We start from the raw sequence: 22,290 nt of genomic DNA, 5'->3' as shown, positions 1-22,290 counted from the left end.
GACAGCATCAGACACAAGCCGGGTGCAGCCCAAGCCCTATAGGGACAGCATCAGACACAAGCCGGGTGCAGCCCCAGCTCTATAGGGACAGTATCAGACACAAGCCGGGTGCAGCCCAAGCCCTATACAGAGCATCAGGCACAAGCCGGGTGCAGCCCCAGCCCTGGAGGCACGTGCCTACAGTGCCTTATGGTAAATCTGGCCCTGGCTGCCTGCGTTTCTTTGCTGGTCACCATGGTTAACAATGGAAGATCAATGTTTTCAAGCATCACCCTCCTTTTAACATGTTAAGTCTGCCATTCTAACCCAATCAGCCTGACATAATGATCTCTAGCCTATAGGGACAGCATCAGACAAGCCGGGTGCAGCCCCAGCCCTATAGGGACAGCATCAGACACAAGCCGGGTGCAGTCCCAGCCCTATAGGGACAGCATCAGACAAGCCGGGTGCAGCCCCAGCCCTATAGGGACAGCATTAGACACAAGCCGGGTGCAGCCCCAGCCCTATAGGGACAGCATCAGACACAAGCCGGGTGCAGCCCAAGCCCTATAGGGACAGCATCAGACACAAGCCGGGTGCAGCCCCAGCCCTATAGGGACAGCATCAGACACAAGCCGGGTGCAGCCCCAGCTCTATAGGGACAGTATCAGACACAAGCCGGGTGCAGCCCAAGCCCTATAGGGACAGCATCAGACACAAGCCGGGTGCAGTCCCAGCCCTATAGGGACAGCATCAGACACAAGCCGGGTGCAGCCCCAGCCCTATAGGGACAGCATCAGACACAAGCCGGGTGCAGCCCCAGCCCTATAGGGACAGCATCAGACACAAGCCGGGTGCAGCCCAAGCCCTATAGGGACAGCATCAGACACATCCCGGGTGCAGCCCAAGCCCTATAGGGACAGCATCAGACACAAGCCGGGTGCAGCCCAAGCCCTATAGGGACAGCATCAGACACAAGCCGGGTGCAGCCCCAGCCCTATAGGGACAGCATCAGACACAAGCCGGGTGCAGCCCCAGCCCTATAGGGACAACATCAGACACAAGCCGGGTGCAGCCCCAGCCCTATAGGGACAGCATCAGACACAAGCAGGGTGCAGCCCCAGCCCTATAGGGACAGCATCAGACACAAGCCGGGTGCAGCCCCAGCCCTATGGGGACAGCATCAGACACAAGCCGGGTGCAGCCCAAGCCCTATAGGGACAGCATCAGACACAAGCCGGGTGCAGCCCCAGCCCTATAGGGACAGCATCAGACACAAGCCGGGTGCAGCCCCAGCTCTATAGGGACAGTATCAGACACAAGCCGGGTGCAGCCCAAGCCCTATAGGGACAGCATCAGACACAAGCCGGGTGCAGTCCCAGCCCTATAGGGACAGCATCAGACACAAGCCGGGTGCAGTCCCAGCCCTATAGGGACAGCATCAGACACAAGCCGGGTGCAGCCCCAGCCCTATAGGGACAGCATCAGACACAAGCCGGGTGCAGCCCCAGCCCTATAGGGACAGCATCAGACGCAAGCCGGGTGCAGCCCAAGCCCTATAGGGACAGCATCAGACATATCCCGGGTGCAGCCCAAGCCCTATAGGGACAGCATCAGACACAAGCCAGGTGCAGCCCCAGCCCTATAGGGACAGCATCAGACACAAGCCGGGTGCAGCCCCAGCCCTATAGGGACAGCATCAGACACAAGCCGGGTGCAGCCCAAGCCCTATAGGGACAGCATCAGACACATCCCAGGTGCAGCCCGAGCCCTATAGGGACAGCATCAGACAAGCCGGGTGCAGCCCCAGCCCTATACAGAGCATCAGGCACAAGCCGGGTGCAGCCCCAGCCCTATAGGGACTGCATTGGACACAAGCCGGGTGCAGCCCCAGCCCTATAGGGACAGCATCAGACACAAGCCAGGTGCAGCCCCAGCCCTATAGGGACAGCATCAGACACAAGCCGGGTGCAGCCCCAGCCCTATAGGGACAGCATCAGACACAAGCCGGGTGCAGCCCAAGCCCTATAGGGACAGCATCAGACACATCCCAGGTGCAGCCCGAGCCCTATAGGGACAGCATCAGACAAGCCGGGTGCAGCCCCAGCCCTATACAGAGCATCAGGCACAAGCCGGGTGCAGCCCCAGCCCTATAGGGACTGCATTGGACACAAGCCGGGTGCAGCCCCAGCCCTATAGGGACAGCATCAGACACAAGCCGGGTGCGGCCCCAGCTCTATAGGGACAGCATCAGACACATCTCGGGTGCAGCCCGAGCCCTATAGGGACAGCATCAGACAAGCCGGGTGCAGCCCCAGCCCTATACAGAGCATCAGGCACAAGCCGGGTGCAGCCCCAGCCCTATAGGGACTGCATTGGACACAACCTGGGTGCAGCCCCAGCCCTATACGGACAGCATTGGACACAAGGCGGGTGCAGCCCCAGCCCTATAGGGACAGCATCAGACACATCCCGGGTGCAGCCCCAACTCTATAGGGACAGCATCAGACACAAGCCGGGTGCAGTCCCAGCCCTATAGGGACAGCATCAGACACAAGCCGGGTGCAGTCCCAGCCCTATAGGGACAGCATCAGACACAAGCCGGGTGCAGCCCCAGCCCTATAGGGACAGCATCAGACACAAGCCGGGTGCAGCCCCAGCCCTATAGGGACAGCATCAGACGCAAGCCGGGTGCAGCCCAAGCCCTATAGGGACAGCATCAGACACATCCCGGGTGCAGCCCAAGCCCTATAGGGACAGCATCAGACACAAGCCAGGTGCAGCCCCAGCCCTATAGGGACAGCATCAGACACAAGCCGGGTGCAGCCCCAGCCCTATAGGGACAGCATCAGACACAAGCCGGGTGCAGCCCAAGCCCTATAGGGACAGCATCAGACACATCCCAGGTGCAGCCCGAGCCCTATAGGGACAGCATCAGACAAGCCGGGTGCAGCCCCAGCCCTATACAGAGCATCAGGCACAAGCCGGGTGCAGCCCCAGCCCTATAGGGACTGCATTGGACACAAGCCGGGTGCAGCCCCAGCCCTATAGGGACAGCATCAGACACAAGCCAGGTGCAGCCCCAGCCCTATAGGGACAGCATCAGACACAAGCCGGGTGCAGCCCCAGCCCTATAGGGACAGCATCAGACACAAGCCGGGTGCAGCCCAAGCCCTATAGGGACAGCATCAGACACATCCCAGGTGCAGCCCGAGCCCTATAGGGACAGCATCAGACAAGCCGGGTGCAGCCCCAGCCCTATACAGAGCATCAGGCACAAGCCGGGTGCAGCCCCAGCCCTATAGGGACTGCATTGGACACAACCTGGGTGCAGCCCCAGCCCTATACGGACAGCATTGGACACAAGGCGGGTGCAGCCCCAGCCCTATAGGGACAGCATCAGACACATCCCGGGTGCAGCCCCAACTCTATAGGGACAGCATCAGACACAAGCCGGGTGCAGCCCCAGCCCTATAGGGACAGCATCAGACACAAGCCAGGTGCAGCCCCAACTCTATAGGGACAGCATCAGACACAAGCCGGGTGCAGCCCAAGCCCTATAGGGACAGCATCAGACACAAGCCAGGTGCAGCCCCAGCCCTATAGGGACAGCATCAGACACAAGCCAGGCTTATACTCACATTATCCAGGTCTGGGATGTCCAGGAAATACTCTGGATATTCATATGAAATCCCCACATTGTTTACTGAAAAACAAAAGGCAGATATCAGTCATCCATTCTGCAGAGACAAGGGGCTTATTCACTAAACGGAGGCAAGCAGAATAACATGCGTTAAAAGACAACTGTAACAAGAGGATGTGGAGGCTGCCATATGCATTTCCTTTTAAACAATACCAGTTGCCTGGCAGCCCTGCTGGTCTATTTGGCTGCAGTATTGTGTGTGAATACCACCAGAAATAAGCATGCAGCTAATCTTGTCAGATTTGACAATGTTAGAAACACCTGATCTGCTGCAGACTGGATAGTGTAATGGTTAAGGGCTCTGCCTCTGACACAGGAGACCAGGGTTCGACTCTTGGCTCTGGCTGTTCGGTAAGCCAGCACCTATTCAGTAGGAGACCTTGGGCAAGTCTCCCCAACACTGCTACTGCCTATAGAGCGCATCCTAGTGGCTGCAGCTCTGGCGCTTTGAGTCCGCAAGGAGAAAAGAGCAATATAAATGTTCTGTTTTTGTTTTGTTTGTTTGCTGCATGCTTGTTCCTGACCTATGGCTAAAATTATTAGAGGCAGAGGGTCGGCAGGCAGGCAGGTAACTGGTATTGTTTAAAGTGTAACTATCGGGCATAAAATCAAAAATCAATTACTTTGATCTGTTAAACACATAATAAGGATGCTAACCGGGCAATCCAAAAGTTAAAATCTCTATTACTTTTTTTTGTTTATAAATTATCATTCCCCAGTTTACCTGACTCTTATTTGGTACGTTGCCGCAAAAAGGAAGTTGCAGGGCATGCTGGGTTGTCCTTTTTGGCTTCTGTACATTAGTTATGTCTGAGAGGAAATACAGAAGCAAAAAAAAGACAACCCAGCATGCCCTGCAACTTCCTTTGTGCGGCAACGTACCAAATAAGAGTCAGGTAAACTGGGGAATGTTCATTTATAAACAAGAAAAGTAATAGAGATTTTAACTTTTGGATTGCCTGGTTAGCATCCTTATTACTTGTTTACCAGATAACAATAAAGAATTGATCTTTTATTTTATGCCCGACCGTTACACTTTAAAAGGGAATAAAAATGGTAGCCTCCATATCCCATACGTTACAGTTGCCCTTTAAGTCTTACTACACTATAATCACTGCAGGGAATATAACTATGATACAAAACTGTAGCATCTATAACTATACATCTGTGCATATATATGTAACATGCACATTTCATGCAGAGTTATGCCTCTTACTCGCATACAGTCCAACACGTTTTCAGGAGCGCAATGCAAAGCAATCTGCAGAGACTTGGAGAGTGCATAGACTACACTGTCCAACATCACCATCCATGCTGTGCGATTCATTGCGGAATCCTAACGCATGGATTACGACAAAACTACGAAAACACTGCAATTTCCATTAATTATTATAAATGGAATCGCATTGCCAAAAGTCGCATTGGAACAGAAACGCTTTGCATTGCAATGGCGGCATTGTAAAGCACTGAGCGCATTACTGCAAATCACGAGCGTTAAAGGTAGTGAAGCATACTTTTCATTGCACTGTGCTTCACTGTATGCTATGCAAAGCGTGGGTAACATACATCGCTAGTTTCCCAATCCGTTGTGTTGCCCTCCTGCTGCTACAGGGAATGCAGTGCAATGGGCACTGAACAGGCCTTAACCAGGGCTAGCTTGATTTCTATTGAAGGACACCCGAGGCGAAAATAAACGAATGAAATAAACGGTACTTATCCGTTAGCCGGGCGCATCCGGCAGGTGGCGCTGTTGATGTTAATTCCAATCATAATTACTTCACGTAAACCTGTGAATGTAAACCGCCGGATGCGCCCGGCTTAAACAGATCAAGCCGCCGGCTTGCTTCGTGTCTCGCTCTCCTCCACCTCTTGCCCTCTCTCGTATGAGCCTTGGGGAGGGGACATGCGTGTCCCCCCAGAGTCGTTCGTTGCGGCATTGCGACGAACGACACTGGGGGGACACGCATGTCCCCTCCCCAGTGTTCTATAGGAGAGAGGGCAAGAGGGGGAGGAGAGCGAGACACGAAGCAAGCCTGCGGCTTGATCTGTTTAAGCCGGGCGCATCCGGCGGTTTACATTCACAGGTTTACGTGAAGTAATTATGATTGGAATTAACATCAACAGCGCCACCTGCCGGATGCGCCCGGCTAACGGATAAGTACCAAATAAACAACTGTATCTACCTTTCTGCTCCTAAAAAAAAAAAAAAAAAAAAAGATATTCCACAGTTTTATTTTATGTTTAAATCTACTTTTAAGTTTTAACTGTTTTCATTGTTTTTCAGTGAGGGAAAGGAAGAAAGCAGAAACAGGCACTGCAGCAACTCAGCGTTCCTAGGCAAGCAGCATCATCAGTAACCTCTAGCGTAGCAGAAGTACAGAGGGCACAATCAGGGTAGTTGGATGTCAGACATAGCGTGTTCAAGCCAAGAAATACTCAAATATAAGTTTCAGTTAGAAAGGAAGCAGGTTGGCACTTGCATAGTCTAAAGCCCCATCTACACGATACGATTCTTTATACGATTCTATTACGATTCTATTTATGAATGACAAAATTCATATGGCAAATCAAACTGAATCGAATCGAATCCCAATCGGACATGTTGGATTTAATCGGACCGTAAATAGAATCGTAAAAAGAATCGTATCGTGTAGATGGGGCTTTAAAGAGGATCTGTAACCTCAAATCCCCTGGGGGGTACTCACCTCGGGTGGGGGAAGCCTCTGGATCCTAATGAAGCTTCCCACGCTGTCCTCTGTCCCACGGGGGTCTCGCTGCAGCCCTTTGTGCAGCCGTGACGTAATATTTACCTTCCTAGCTCCTGCGCAGGCGCTCTGACGGCTGTCGGCTCCGAACTACACGGAAATACCCGATCGCCGTCGGGTCTGCTCTACTGCGCAGGCGCAAGTTTCCGGCGCCTACGCAGTAGAGCGAACCCGACTGAGATCGTGTATTTCCGTGTAGTTCGGAGAGGAAAGCAGCCACAGCGCCCCCGCTGGAGCCTGAAAGGTAAATATTGAAATTACAGTCGGGCCCGTCGCAGGCTGTTCGGAGGGCTGCAGCGAGACCCCCGTGGGACAGAGGACGGCGTGGGAAGCCTCATTAGGATCCCGGGGCTTCCCCCACCCGAGGTGAGTACCCCCCAGGGCATCTTTTTCATGTTACAGAGTCTCTTTAAGCAGTAAAACAGCTTTATTTCAATCCGGCTGATGCATTTGAAATGTTCAGTACAAATCACATAAAAAGCTGCCTACCCTGTTGACGGCTGTGGGGTGAGGTGGGGGGAAGTGGGGTTGCATAATGACCGTTTTGCTCCTTGAGTGTCTTCAGAGGCTTCTGCGCACTGCCGGAATGAAATAAAGCTGTTTTACTGCTTTAGACTATGCAAGTGCCAGCCTGCTTCCTTTCTAACTGAAACTTAATTGTTTTTTCTCAATGACACATTCATTGAAGTATGCCAGAGCTAAAATCTATGAACTATTTTTATCTCTTTCCTGCTCTCAGAAGCCATTTTCTGCTAGGAAAGTGTTTTATAGTTGGAATTTCTCATCAGTGAGGGTCACACTGCAGTCACTTCATGTCTGAGTCAGGACTGAGTCAGCCACTTACATACCTGATATTTAAATCTTTCAGGCAGAGAAAAAAAAAAAAAAAAAAAAAGGAACACAGCATAGTTATTTGTGTGCTAGGCACTGTACATACCCCTGTCTATCTCATGTAACAGGTCACCTCGGGTAGCTATTCTACAAATATAGATCTGTGGTGTACATAAAACAGAGAGCTATGCTAGTGAGTCCCGACACATTGGGCTCGATTCAGTAAACCATGCTAAGTGTTAGCACGCCTGTGAAAAGCCCTATATCACGCCTAAAGTTAGTTTAGGCATGATAAATTCACATCTAAAGACTTTGGGCGTGATAACTAGGGTGCTAACTGGGTTAGCACCCTTTACTAAATTCACATCGCGTGCAAAATCCCGCGCGCACCGCGAAAACAGCGCACCCGATGCACCTATAAGGTTGCATTGGGTGCGACCTTAACGTCGCACCATGTGACGTTAAAGTCGCACCCAATGCGACCTTATAGGCGCATCGGGTGCACTGTTTTCTTCGCACCGCGATGCGACATTTCGGGCACACCGCACGCAAAGTTTTCAGTGTGGGACTTTGCGCACGATGTGAATTTAGTAAACGGTGCTAACCCAGTTAGCACCCTAGTTATCACGCCCAAAGTCTTTAGGCGTGCTAACTGGGTTAGCACCGTTTACTGAATCAAGCCCATTGTCTGTTTAATAAGATTGGAACCCCGTATCAGCTGGGTTCCAGTGCATAGATCTCCCCCTTGCAGAGAATGGCCCTGGCCTTTTCTACACTCACCTAAAGGATTATTAGGAACACCATACTAATACGGTATTTGACCCCCTTCGCCTTCAGAACTGCCTTAACTCTACATAGAATTGATTCAACAAGGTGCTGAAAGCATTCTTTAGAAATGTTGGCCCATATTGATAGGATAGCATCTTGCAGTTGATGGAGATTTGTGGGATGCACATCCAGGGCACGAAGCTTCCGTTCCATCACATCCCAAAGATGCTCTACTGGGTTGAGATCTGGTGGCTGTGGGGGCCATTTTAGTACAGTGAACTCATTGTCATGTTCAAGAAACCAATTTGAAATTATTCGATCTTTGTGACATGGTGCATTATCCTGCTGGAAGTAGCAATCAGAGGATGGGTACATGGTGGTCATGAAGGGGTGGACATGGTCAGAAACAATGCTTAGGTAGCCCATGGCATTTAAACGATGCCCAATTGGCACTAAGGGGCCTAAAGTGTGCCAAGAAAACATCCCCCACACCATTACACCACCAGCAGCCTGCACAGTGGTAACAAGGCATGATGGATCCATGTTCTCATTCTGTTTACGCCAAATTCTGACTATCGAGACTCATCAGAACAGGCAACATTTTTCCAGTCTTCAACTGCCCAATTTTGGTGAGCTTGTGCAAATTGTAGTAGCCTCTTTTTCCTATTTGTAGTGGAGATGAGTGGTACCCCGTGGGGTCTTCTGCTGTTGTAGCCCATCCGCCTCAAGTTGTGCGTGTTGTGGCTTCACAAATGCTTTGCTGCATACCTTGTTTGTAACGCATGGTTATTTCAGTCAATGTTGCGCTTCTATCAGCTTGAATCAGTCGGCTAATTCTCCTCTGACCTCTAGCATGAACAAGGCATTTCCGCCCACAGGACTGCCACATACTGGATGTTTTTTCCCTTTTCACACCATTCTTTGTAAACAGATTGTGAAATACTCAGACAAGCCCGTCTGGCACCAACAACCATGCCACACTCAAAATTGCTTAAATCACCTTTCTTTCCCATTCTGAGATTCAGTTTGGAGTTCAAGAGATTGTCTTGACCAGGACCACACCCCTAAATGCATTGAAGCAACTGCCATGTGATTGGTTGATTAGATTATTGCATTAATGAGAAATTGAACAGGTGTTCCTAATAATCCTTTAGGTGAATGTATATCAGATATAGAAGGTAGAGGCCTTTTTCTGCAATGTGGCAGGGCTATTCACTGGAACTCAGCAGATATGGGGCTCCGGTGAATCTTATACATACGACTTGCTGAGGCATTCACATAGGCACATAGGGTAGAGCGTCAGATTCCTCGCTAAGAGCTTTATGGTCCCAAAAATCAGATGCCATCTTCATATAGCATTAAAAAAAACTCCTAAGCTGTGGCAGTGATGAAATGCCTTATTTGTTACATACTTTTAATCAACAAGATTATTATATGCAAATTAGAGTCAGAGGTGTCATAAACTGAGTCGTCTGATGATTTCTGTACCGACTGCACAGCCCTGGGAGAGATGGGGCTTGATGTACAGAAGTGCAGGGTTCAAATCTCGGCTCTTCATGATCAGTAAGCCAGCCCCTATTCAGTAAGGAAACATTGGACAAGACTCCCTAACACTGCTACTGCCTATAGAGCACGCCCTAGTGGCTGCAGCTCTGACGCTTTGAGGCGGCCAGGAGAAAAGTACAATATAAAATGTCTGTTTTATCTATTGCCATGCACAGACTGAGCATGGCAATATTATCCTTACTACTTGCAGCACGTACCCCAACTTATGCTATTAGCAAGACCTGCGGTACTTGAGTAGCACGAGCGTTACTATGGTAACAAGTGTTACGAACAGCAACTCTCTTTACCATAGCAATGCCCCCACTTCTCAAGTACCAAGGGTCGCAGTAATAGCGTACGTCGCGGTACATGCTGCCGGTAGGAAGGGTAAAACTGCCATGTGCAGTCTGTGCAAAAGCAATAATACTACACTTGTGTATCAAGCCCATGCACAGAGAGACCGTACTGCTTGAGATACAGAAGAGAGAGGTCCTACCTACCAAGTGGCTGGATAGTGTAATGGTTAATTGCTCTGCCCAGGGGAGTAACTACATGGGAGCAAATTCCTGTGACTGCAGTGGGGCCCAGAGCTGTAAGGGGGCCCCAACAACTACTTAAAGAGACTCTGTATATAAAAAAAAAAAAAAAAAAAAACAGTTCCCCTGGGGGGCTACTCACCTCGGGAGGGGGAAGCCACAGAGTCCCAATGAGGCTTCCCCCTCCGCTGTAGCTGCAGGCAATCCAGCGCTGGCTCCCTCGAAGTGTCCTGGAAGCCTCCCTCGACAAGCGCCGATTTACCTTTCCTGGCTCCAGTGGGGGTGCTGTTGCGGCTTTTCCTCACGGCAAAAATAGCCGGTCTCCGTCGGGACTGCTCTACTGCGCAGGAGACTTGCGCTTGCGCAGTAGAGCGGACAGACAGCGATCAGCTATTTCAGCCTATCTCCAAGCGGAGAGCAGATACTACGCCTGCGCTGGAGCCGGGGAGGTAAATATTTACATCCCCGCTGTTCCGGGAGGATTTTCGCTGCCGCCGTGGGACCGAGGAGGACGGGGGAAGCCTCAATAGGATCCGTAGGCTTCCCCCACCCTAGGTGAGTACCTCCCAGGGGAGATTTTCTTCATTACAGGTTTTCTTTAACCCCCTCTGATTAAGGGGTCCAATTTTTCAGATCAGGCGTTTTCTGTAGCTACACTGTTTAGATTATGATGTCCACGCTTGTTTTATGACCCTTGCAAGATGGGCCCCCAGGCTGTGAGTGTCACAAGGGGTAGGCAAGGGAAAGCCTGTGAATGTTGAGGGAACCTCAAAGTTTTGCTTGGGGGCCCCGTGATTTATAGTTGCACACGTGGCTCTGCCTCGAACACAGAAGACCAGGGTTTGAATCGCGGCTCTTCCAGTTCAGTAAGCCAGCACCTATGCAGTGAAGAGCTCTTAGGCTAGTTTCTCTCACACTGCTACTGCCTACTGAGTGCGCTCTTATGGCTGCAGCTCAACAGCTTTCTTATTTGTCTTGTCCAGTCAACCTACAGAGCAGCAGCCCTGACTCGCTCCACCCAATACACAAATCCATGGGGAGGATTAAATACTAATACGTCATTATCCCCATGCATGTCCGTTTTGTTTGTAACATTTTGTCCATTTATTCCTCTTAGGTTCCATTTCTTGTTCTTTGCCCTATGGTTTTCTGACTATAAAGCCATGACACGCAATGAAGACCAAGTAAAGCCATGTGTCCTGAAATAAGTGGTCAGCTCTATGCTACCCCAAACCTAAATCCACAGGACCTAACAACAAGAGCCCAGATAAAGCATATCACAGCCAAGGGCAGAGAGGACTATGTGAAGGAGTAACAAAACCGTCACACAAGCTAAACCAGTCCCTACAGAGATAATAAACTCAAAGATCGCTTTATTGGCATGGCCAAGATTCATACAGGCATTGCCAAAGCAGCGGGGAATGGGGGGCATGGAAGGTGGTGGAGTAGGGGTATAATGGGTTAACAGTTTATGGATATTTTTAGGTTTAAAGTTAATTTATGCTTCTCTAAGTCTGTGGCATCCTGTGACAGTGTACAGCGATTGTCACTGTGGATTCCTCCACTCAGTCTGTGGCATACTGTGATGTAGTGTGCAGCGATTGTCACTGTGGGTTCCTCCTCTCAGTCTGTGGCATACTGTGATGTAGTGTGCAGCAATTGTCACTGTGGGTTCCTCCTCTCAGTCTGTGGCATACTGTGATGTAGTGTACAGCGATTGTCACTGTGGATTCCTCCTCTCAGTCTGTGGCATACTGTGATGTAGTGTGCAGCAATTGTCACTGTGGATTCCTCCTCTCAGTCTGTGGCATACTGTGATGTAGTGTGCAGCGATTGTCACTGTGGGTTCCTCCTCTCAGTCTGTGGCATACTGTGATGTAGTGTGCAGCGATTGTCACTGTGGGTTCCTCCTCTCAGTCTGTGGCATACTGTGATGTAGTGTGCAGCGATTGTCACTGTGGGTTCCTCCTCTGTCTGTGGCATACTGTGATGTAGTGTGCAGCAATTGTCACTGTGGGTTCCTCCTCTCAGTCTGTGGCATACTGTGATGTAGTGTGCAGCGATTGTCACTGTGGGTTCCTCCTCTCAGTCTGTGGCATACTGTGACATAGCGTGCAGCAATTGTCCCTGTGGAATCCCCTTCTAAAAGAATGTAGAGTTTTCTCTCATCTAATGTGAAGTCTGCAAATAGTTCCAGAAATTTCTTAAAAAAGGATTTCCTGGTCGCAGTATGTTTGGGGCAGTGCAGCAAGAAGCAATTCTCATCCTTGAGAGTCTTCTGCCCACAGTGTTGGCATAGTCTATTCGCCCTTCTCAACCTTTGAGGTTGTGAGCACTCAGTCTGTAGACACTCAGGTTTTGCCTCTCTAGAATTTTGGAGATTTTCCAGGTATTTTATACATTCTCTCTGTGGGGACTGGTCTATGGGTCGCTTTTGTGACGGTTTTATTTCAATCCTCCATTTATCTACATAGTCCTCTTTGCTCTAGGCTGTGATGTGCTTTATCTGGGCTCTTGTTAGGACCCATGGATGTGGGGTTGGAGGGAGCAGAGAGTTGACCACTTCTTTCAGGGCACGTGGATTTTCTTGGTCTTCATTGTGCGATATGGCTTTGTAGTGGGGTGAGTCAGGCCTGCTGAAAATATAATCTGGTTCCATACCTGGAAAATCTCCAAAACTCTCGAAAGGAAAATCCTGAGTGTCTACAGACAGAGTGCTCACAACCTGGAAATAGAGTCTGGGAGACACAGACGTACAAACCCAGGGAGGAGAAGCTATGCCAACACTGAGCAGAAGACCCTCAAGCAGCCATGGGTTTTCGAGTCCAGACAGACTCGAATTCGGAATTCTAATGACTGCAGGTGTGACCGCAGGATAGGTAGGGTTAACTTACCCAGAAGTCTTTGGTGACGTCTGCGTTCCATTACACGTCATAGGCGTAATGAAAGTCGCGTTGCATTATTCACTATCATGCTTCCTCTTTCAAGCCGGAAAGAGGAAGCGTGGTAGTGAGTGGTGGAAAGCAGCTTTCGTTACGCCTATGAGGCGTAATGAAACGCAGATGTCCCGAAGACTTCTGGGTAAATTGACCCCCCATCCCGCGGTCACAGCTGAAGTAATTAGACTTCATTAGAATTCAGAATTCGAGGACTCGAAAGCCCATCTCTACCTTCAAGGAAGAGAATCCCTTTCTGCTGCACTGCCCCAAATATACTGCAACCAGGGAAAACTACTTCAAGAAACTGCTGGACAGTATGCTAAACTTAGCACTCCTGGAATCTGCAGTTCTCTCTCTACTTCAAACTCTGAGGAGGAACCACCGATGGAAAAAAAAATTTCCAACGTTAGACGGCATTATTTATAACTGGTCAGAAAACAGCATCGGGATTTAGCAGAAAAAAGGGAAACAAGCAAGGCGAGTATATGCCTGTTGGTCGGTAATAAAGACAACAACAATTCCATTATTTACAGTTGGTGCACATACAGAGCGTGGCCATTAGATGGCAGCAACCGCTAAGGTGAAAGGCGCAAGAATTCCGCAGAATGAAAACACTTCATGCTATATCATCTAAACTCCACTGAATGATCCCCAAAAGCTGATTATGGAGCAAACGCCAAGCGTCGGAGGACTCGCAGAGTGCGTCAGGCGACACATAGGGGCTCAGCATGAAATGGGTGGGGGGTGTTTAAAGGGCGTTCATGGAAAAAAAAAATTATATATATATATATATATATATATTAAAGATTCTCCGGTGAAAATGGACTCTGGGGCGGGTTCACACTCCCGTACGTTGTACCGCATTGGGTAACTAGAACCAGAAGCACGCGTAATGTAACTCAGTGGGAGGTTAGCGTCAGTTCACATTATCCGTGAAATCACGTTTGTGATGTTTGCACGATTACATTTCGGAGAACCGACGGCAGTTTTTAGGACATCACAAGCATTCTTTTATTCTCTATTGTGGTGCTGTGAAATATTTCAGCATACATGTCAGCCAGTTGCAGGAAAATTGGCGCAGTTCTGCATAAAAGCGAATGGGAACCTGAAAAAAAATACTTACCTAAGGAAAGGGAAGGCTCTGGGTCCTATAGAGCCTCCCCGTTCCTCTCCCGGTTCCCACGTTCCAGCAATGTCACCCCGTTTGAATCCCTCGCCAAGGGAGGCTTTGGAAGTCTTCGGGAGCCTGAGCGCTCTCAAAGACGGGCGGCTCTGTACTGCACATATGTGACCGCAAGAGAGAGTGTATTAGCGCAGGCGCAGTACAGAACCGCCCGTCTTCTGGAGCACTCGGGCTCACAAACACTTCCGAAGCCTCCTTGCGGTGGTAGAGAGCAGTATTCGACCTACCGGGGGCGACAGCGTTGCAACACGGGGACCGTGAGAAGAGTTGGTAGGCTCTAGTGCAGAGTTCCCCAACCCTGTCCTAAAGGCACACCAACAGTGCATGTTTTGCAGGAAACCTCAAACATTCACGGGTGAGTCAATTAGTGTCTCAGCAGAGCTGATTAACTACCTCTGTGGTTTTCTGCAAAACATGTGGTGGGCCTAGAGGACAGGGTTGGGGAACTCTGCTCTATAGGACACAGATGGTTCCCCCTCCTTAGGTATCTGTTTTTTAGGATCCCATTAGCTTTAACCATTTCCCTGCCAGTCGTTTAGTCCTAAACACGAACATCTATTGCCAAGCAGTTGTTCGACGTTTTGCACTCATTAGGTTTACCTAGAATTATTAACACGAAAACCTACATGTAATAGAACATATATACAGTATTGTTTTTTTCCGTAATGAATTGGGCTTGAACACAAAATTGTTTTTTTCCGTAATGAATTGGGCTTGAACACAAAATTGTTCTTTTTCTGGAGGTAAAAGTGAAATATGTCAAAATTATATATATATATATATATATATATATATATATATATATATATATATATATATATATATATATATATATATATATATATATATATATATATATATATATATATATATATATATATATATATATATATATATATATATATAATTTTTTTTTTTCTTTTGTGTGTGTTTTTTTCATAGAAGAAATACATTTACTGGCAAAAATCTTACAGTTTGCCAAAAGTCAATACTAGATATGTATTGGTATCCCACTTTTCCTGTCCACAACAAACCCCAATCAGAAAACCGCATTTTGCACAATTTTACATCGGAACACAACATATAAGGGCATCTAAAGGTTAACGTGGCATATCTAACGATAGATGTGAAATACCCAATAAAGTTAGGTATTTTTAGAAAATGCATACCTCTAGGTTTTTATCTGTTGTGTAAAAACACAATATTTTTGTGGCAATTTTTCTCTAGCCCGCCGCAAGTCCAAAGGAGAGCAGTTAGTGTACGGCATTGCATATAGGTGCCCCCAGTATAGGAAGCCAGATATGGGTGCCCCCCAGTATAGGTAGCCAGGTACAGGTGCCCCCAGCAAAAGTTGCCAAGAATAGGGGACCTCAGTAATGCTAGCCAAGTATAGATTCCCCAAGTATAGTTAGCCAGGTATAGGTGTCACCAGTATACAACGCTAGGTACAGGTGCCACTTGTATAGGTAGCCAGGTATAGGTGCCGCCAATATAGGTAGCCAGGTATAAGGGACGCAGAGCTGGAGAGCAGCGGTGCGGTGTGTAATTAACTCAACCGCTCGTTCCCTCGCACCCTGCTATGGCTGATGTGTCCCCGCTGGCAGCCATCTCCTCTTTGGCCCCCCGATCTCTGCATGATGCGCATAATCATGCGTCATGCAGGGAAACAGGAAGTAGAGAGGAGACTGCTGCTGGCGGGGGACACATCGGCGATCGCATGGAGCACATGAACTACCCCCATTCCCACCTCTTCTACGCACCCTTAAAGAAAAAAAAGTCAAAAAACGAACTAGATATGTTGTTGGCAGTAGGAGCCCTTGCCTGCCAGAATGTACTGGGTACATGCTTGGCAGGCAAAGGGTTAAAGGGATCCTGAAGTGAGAGGAATACAGAGGCTGAAATCTTCACTGTGCAATAATGACAGTTGCCCGATTTCTGTGCTGATGCTCCACCTCTAATACTTTAAGTCGCTGCATGCAGATCAGGTGCTGTGGCTGGCTGCACGCTTGTTGTAGATGTGGGACTCAAAAACAGCTAAACCCTAAAGCTCACCATGACAGCCAGGCAAGCAGCATTGTTCGTAAGAGAATGAAGATAGAAGCCTTGAAATTCCTCTCACTTCAGCTTCCCTATAATCATGGCTGCTGCCCGGAGGAAGATGCGGTTCCCGGACATTTCTGTTACAACTGACCGGCATCTCACCCCTGAAAGCAGAAGCTGGAAGATGGAGAGGGCAGAGCGATTAGGCTCAGAGGCAATCCTGGTCATTCTCTCTCTGCACCTGCTAGAGTAGGGTGACCAGGATTGCTTCTGACCACTCATCTTGCCCTTTCCATCCTCCAGCTTCTGCTTTCAGGAGTGAGATACTGGTCAGTTGCAACAAAAACTTCCAGGAGCAGATTGTTACTCCAGGCAGCAACCATGATTAAAGGACAACCGAGGTGAAAATAAACTGATGAGAAAAACAATTGTTTCTATCCTCAGCCTCCAAAAAAAATGACTTTTTTTTAGATATCCCAGTTATTTTTTATTTAACCTCCTGAGCGGTCTGGACGAGCTCAGCTCGTCCATCACCGCCGGAGGCTGCCGCTCAGGCCCTGCTGGGCCGATTTTCATCAAATAAAAAGCAGCACACGCAGCCGGCACTTTGCCAGCCGCGTGTGCTGCCTGATCGCCGCCGCTCTGCGGCGATTCGCCGCGAGCAGCGGCGAAAGAGGGCCCCCCTAGCCGCCTGAGCCCTGCGCAGCCGGAACAAAAAGTTCCGGCCAGCGCTAAGGGCTGGATCGGAGGCGGCTGACGTCAGGACGTCGGCTGAGGTCGATGACGTCACTCCGCTCGTCGCTATGGCGACGATATAACCAAAACAAGGAAGGCCGCTCATTGCGGCCTTCCTTGTTTATTCTGGGCGCCGGTGCATGAAATAGTTTTTTTTTTATTTAAAAAAAACCCTCCCGCAGCCACCCTGGCGATTTAATCAGAACGCCAGGGTGGTTAAAGAGAATCTGAAGAGAGATTAAAACTCGCTTTTTACCTTCTATTCAACAGGGGCATGTTTGCCCCTGCTAAAACGCCGCTATCCCGCGACAGAATGTGGGGTCTTTACCCCCCCAAATCCCCTCTGAAGTGTCCGGGGATCGCTTCCGTTTGAGGCAGGGCTAACGGCCGCAGCCCTGCCTCCATGTGTGTCTATCAGCGCTGATTGCCGCCTCTCCCCCGCCCCTCTCAGTCTTCCTTCACTGAGAGGGGCGGGGAGAGGCGGAGATCCGCCGCTGATAGACACGCATGGAGGCAGGGCTGCGGCCATTAGCCCTGCCTCCATGAGCAGCAAAATCTACGACCAAGTTGGTTGTGGATTTTGCAGGGGGGGGGGGGGATTTGGTGGGTAGAGACCCCTTGTTCTGCCGCGGGATAGCAGCGTTTTAGCAGGGGCAAACATGCCCATGTTGAATATAAGGTAAAGAGCGAGTTTTAATCTCGCTTCAGTCTCTTTAAATCTAGATTTTAAGTTTTATTTGTTTCATTGTTTCTGCTCAATAACACCCTCACTGAAGTATGTCAGAGCTCAAATCAATGAATTATTGACCCTTTTATCTCTTTCCTGCTCTAAGAAGCCATTTAATGAGAGGAAAGTGTTTTATGGCTGTAATTACTTATCAGTGAGGGTTGTGCTATAGTCTGACCCAGTCCGGACCCAGATAGAAACGGTCACTTGCATACCTGATGTTTAACTTTTTAAGGCAGAGAAAGAAAAAAAAAAAAAAAGGAACACAGCCTAGTTATGTGTGCTTGGCACTGTACATACACGTCTATCTCATCATGTCACCTCGGGTATCCTTCAATGCAGAATCACACTATTCCTCCAGCACAAACACCAATTCTGATACTACTAGAACTTGAAAGCATCACAGCACAGAACTGGAAAATGAACGCATCTCACCCTGTTACCACTATTTAGCTCACTTCCTGTCCATGTGGTGTAATATCTATACTGTCCTTGTGTCACATAGTTTGTCTCTGTGAAGCAATTGCCAAGTCAAATTCCTGTAAGTGCAAACGTATCTGGCCAAATAAAAGGATTCTGGTTTGTGATTCTGATACTTCCACATATACAGAGAACACTTACCTAACACTCCGATCTCCAGGCCCCGGAGGCCTTCCTCAATGCGCTGATAGATCTCACCGACTAGACCAAAATCTGCCGCAATCACCTTAGTCTCCACACCATACTTCTCTCCTGAGGACAAACCCAGAGACAATAATAAGCAAGAAAATATCACCATTTACATCGATAAATTTATCTATCCATTGCTTCATGTCAGAAAGTGTCCAGCTACTGAGGAAACCCCGCTGCCTGCACTGATACTGTCCCTATACACTACAGCACACCGCTGCCTGCACTGATACTGTCCCTATACACTACAGCACACCACTGCCTGCACTGATACTGTCCCTATACACTACAGCACACCACTGCCTGCACTGACACTGTCCCTATACACTAACACACTGCTGCCTGCACTGACACTGTCCCTATACACTAACACACTGCTGCCTGCACTGATACTGTCCCTATACACTACAGCACACTGATGCCTGCAGTGATACTGTCCCTATACACTACAGCACACCCCTGCCTGCACTGATACTGTCCCTATACACTACAGCACACCACTGCCTGCACTGATACTGTCCCTATACACTAACACACTGCTTCCTGCACTGACACTGTCCCTATACACTACATCACACCGCTGCCTGCACTGATACTGTCCCTATGCACTACAGCACACCACTGCCTGCACTAATACTGTCCCTATACACTACAGCACACTGCTGCCTGCACTGATTCTGTCCCTATACACTACAGCACACCACTGCCTGCACTGATACTGTCCCTATACACTAACACACTGCTTCCTGCACTGATACTGTCCCTATACACTACATCACACTGCTGCCTGCACTGACACTGTCCCTATACACTACATCACACCGCTGCCTGCACTGATACTGTCCCTATGCACTACAGCACACCACTGCCTGCACTAATACTGTCCCTATGCACTACAGCACACTGCTGCCTGCACGGATTCTGTCCCTATACACTAATACACTGCTGCCTGCACTGATACTGTCCCTATACACTAATACACTGCTGCCTGAACGGATACTGTCCCTATTCACTACAGCACACTGCTGCCTGCACTGATACTGTCCCTATACACTAATACACTGCTGCCTGCACGGATACTGTCCCTATACACTAATACACTGCTGCCTGCACCAATACTGTCCCTATACACTACAGCACACCGCTGCCTGCACTGATACCGTCCCTATACACTACAGCACACCACCGCTTGCACGGATACTGTCCCTATTCACTAACACACTGCTGCCTGCACTGATACTGTCCCTATACACCAACACACTGCTCCCTGCACTGACACTGTCCCTCATACACTACAGCACACTGCCGCCTGCACTGAAACTGTCCCTATACACTACAGCACACCACCGCCTGCACTGATACTGTCCCTATACACCAACACACTGTTCCCTGCACGAATACTGTCCCTATACACTACAGCACAGCTGCCTGCACTAATACGTCCCTATGCACTACAGCACACCGCTGCCTGCAGTGATACTGTCCCTATGCACTACAGCACACCGCTGCCTGCAATGATACTGTCCCTATACACTACAGCACACTGCTGCCTGCACTGATACTGTCCCTATGCACTACAGCACACCACTGCCTGCACTAATACTGTCCCTATGCACTACAGCACACTGCTGCCTGCACTGATACTGTCCCTGTACACTAATACACTGCTGCCTGCACGGATACTGTCCCTATACACTACAGCACACTGCTGCTTGCACGGATACTGTCCCTATACACTACAGCACACCACTGCCTGCACTAATACTGTCCCTATGCACTACAGCACACTGCTGCCTGCACTGATACTGTCCCTGTACACTAATACACTGCTGCCTGCACGGATACTGTCCCTATACACTACAGCACACTGCTGCTTGCACGGATACTGTCCCTATACACTACAGCACACCACTGCCTGCACTAATACTGTCCCTATACACTACAGCACACTGCTGCCTGCACTGATACTGTCCCTGTACACTAATACACTGCTGCCCGCACGGATACTGTCCCTATACACTACAGCACACTGCTGCTTGCACGGATACTGTCCCTATACACTACAGCACACTGCTGCCTGCACTGATACTGTCCCTATACACTACAGCACACTGCTGCCTGCACTGATACTGTCCCTATACACTAATACACTGCTGCCTGCACGGATACTGTCCCTATACAGTAATACACTGCTGCCTGCACCAATACTGTCCCTATACACTACAGCACACCGCTGCCTGCACTGATACTGTCCCTATACACTACAGCACACCACCGCTTGCACAGATACTGTCCCTATTCACCAACACATTGCTCCCTGCACTGACACTGCTCCTCACACTACAGCACACTGCTGCCTGCACTGAAACTGTCCCTATACACTACAGCACACTATTGCCTGCACTGATACTGTCCCTATATGCTATACCACACTACTGCCTGCACTGATACTGTCCCTATACACTACAGCACACTGCTGCCTGCATTGACACTGTCCATATACACTACAGCACACTGCTGCCTGCACTGACACTGTCCCTATACACTACAGCACACTCCTGTCTGCACTGATACTGTCCCTATACACTACAGCACACTGCTGCCTGCACTGATACTGTCCCTATACACTACAGCACACTGCTGCCTGCACTGATCCTGTCCCTATACACTACAGCACACTGCTGCCTGCACTGATACTGTCCCTATACACTACAGCACACTGCTGCCTGCACTGATACTGTCCCTATACACTACAGCACACTGCCTGCACTGGAACTGTCCCTATACGCTACAACACCGCTGCCTGCACTGACACTCCCTATACACTACAGCACACCACTGCCTGCATTAATACTGTCCCTATACACTACGACACACCGCTGCCTGCAGTGATACTGTCTCTATACACTACAGCACACTGCTGCCTGCACTGATACTGTCCCTATACACTGCAGCACACCCCTGCCTGCACTGATACTGTCCCTATACACTACAGCACACTGCTGCCTGCACTGATACTGTCCCTATACACTACAGCACACCCCTGCCTGCACTGATACTGTCCCTATACACTACAGCACACCCCTGCCTGCACTGATACTGTCCCTATACACTACAGCACACTACTGCCTGCACTGATACTGTCCCTATACATTAGAGCACATCACTGCCTGCACCGATACTGTCCCTATACACTACAGCACACCGCTGCCTGCATTGATACTGTCCCTATACACTACAGCACACCCCTGCCTGTACTGATACTGTCCCTATACACTACACAACACTGCTGCCTGCACTGATACTGTCCCTATACACTACAGCACACTGCTGTCTGCACTGATACTGTCCCTATACACTACAGCACACTGCTACCTGCAGTGATCCTGTCCCTATGCACTACAGCACACCGCTGCCTGCACTAATACTGTCCCTATGCACTACAGCACACCACTGCCTGCACTAATACTGTCCCTATACACCAACACACTGCTGCCTGCACTGATACTGTCCCTATACACTACAGCACACCGCTACCTGCACTAATACTGTCCCTATGCACTACAGCACACCGCTGCCTGCACTGATACTGTCCCTATACACTACAGCACACCGCTGCCTGCAATGATACTGTCCCTATACACTACAGCACACCGCTGCCTGCACTAATACTGTCCCTATACACTACGACACACCGCTGCCTGCAGTGATACTGTCCCTATACACTACGAACACACCGCTGCCTGCACTGATACTGTCCCTATACGCTACAACACCGCTGCCTGCACTGATACTGTCCCTATACACTACAGCACACCGCTGCCTGCAGGGATACTGTCTCTATACACTACAGCACACTGCTGCCTGCAC

The 22,290-nt window shown here is 49.3% G+C and overlaps 1 protein-coding gene across 1 annotated transcript in view; it reads right to left on the bottom strand.

Moving 5' to 3' along the window:
- HSD17B12 (hydroxysteroid 17-beta dehydrogenase 12) overlaps window positions 1–22,290 on the bottom strand; it is a 104,274-nt gene that overhangs the window by 23,442 nt on the left and 58,542 nt on the right. The window contains exons 4-5 of the mRNA XM_068260167.1: window positions 18,373–18,483; window positions 3,621–3,685 (exon numbers count right to left, since the gene is read on the bottom strand). Coding sequence (XP_068116268.1) covers window positions 3,621–3,685; window positions 18,373–18,483 — 176 coding nt within the window. The remainder of the gene's footprint in view (window positions 1–3,620; window positions 3,686–18,372; window positions 18,484–22,290) is intronic.

Source organism: Hyperolius riggenbachi, chromosome 11, assembly GCF_040937935.1.
Source record: "Hyperolius riggenbachi isolate aHypRig1 chromosome 11, aHypRig1.pri, whole genome shotgun sequence".
In the NCBI taxonomy this organism is placed as follows: Eukaryota; Metazoa; Chordata; class Amphibia; order Anura; family Hyperoliidae; genus Hyperolius; species Hyperolius riggenbachi.
The sequence above is the reverse complement of the archived record's forward strand: the minus strand, read 5'-3'. Positions and strand labels throughout refer to the sequence as shown.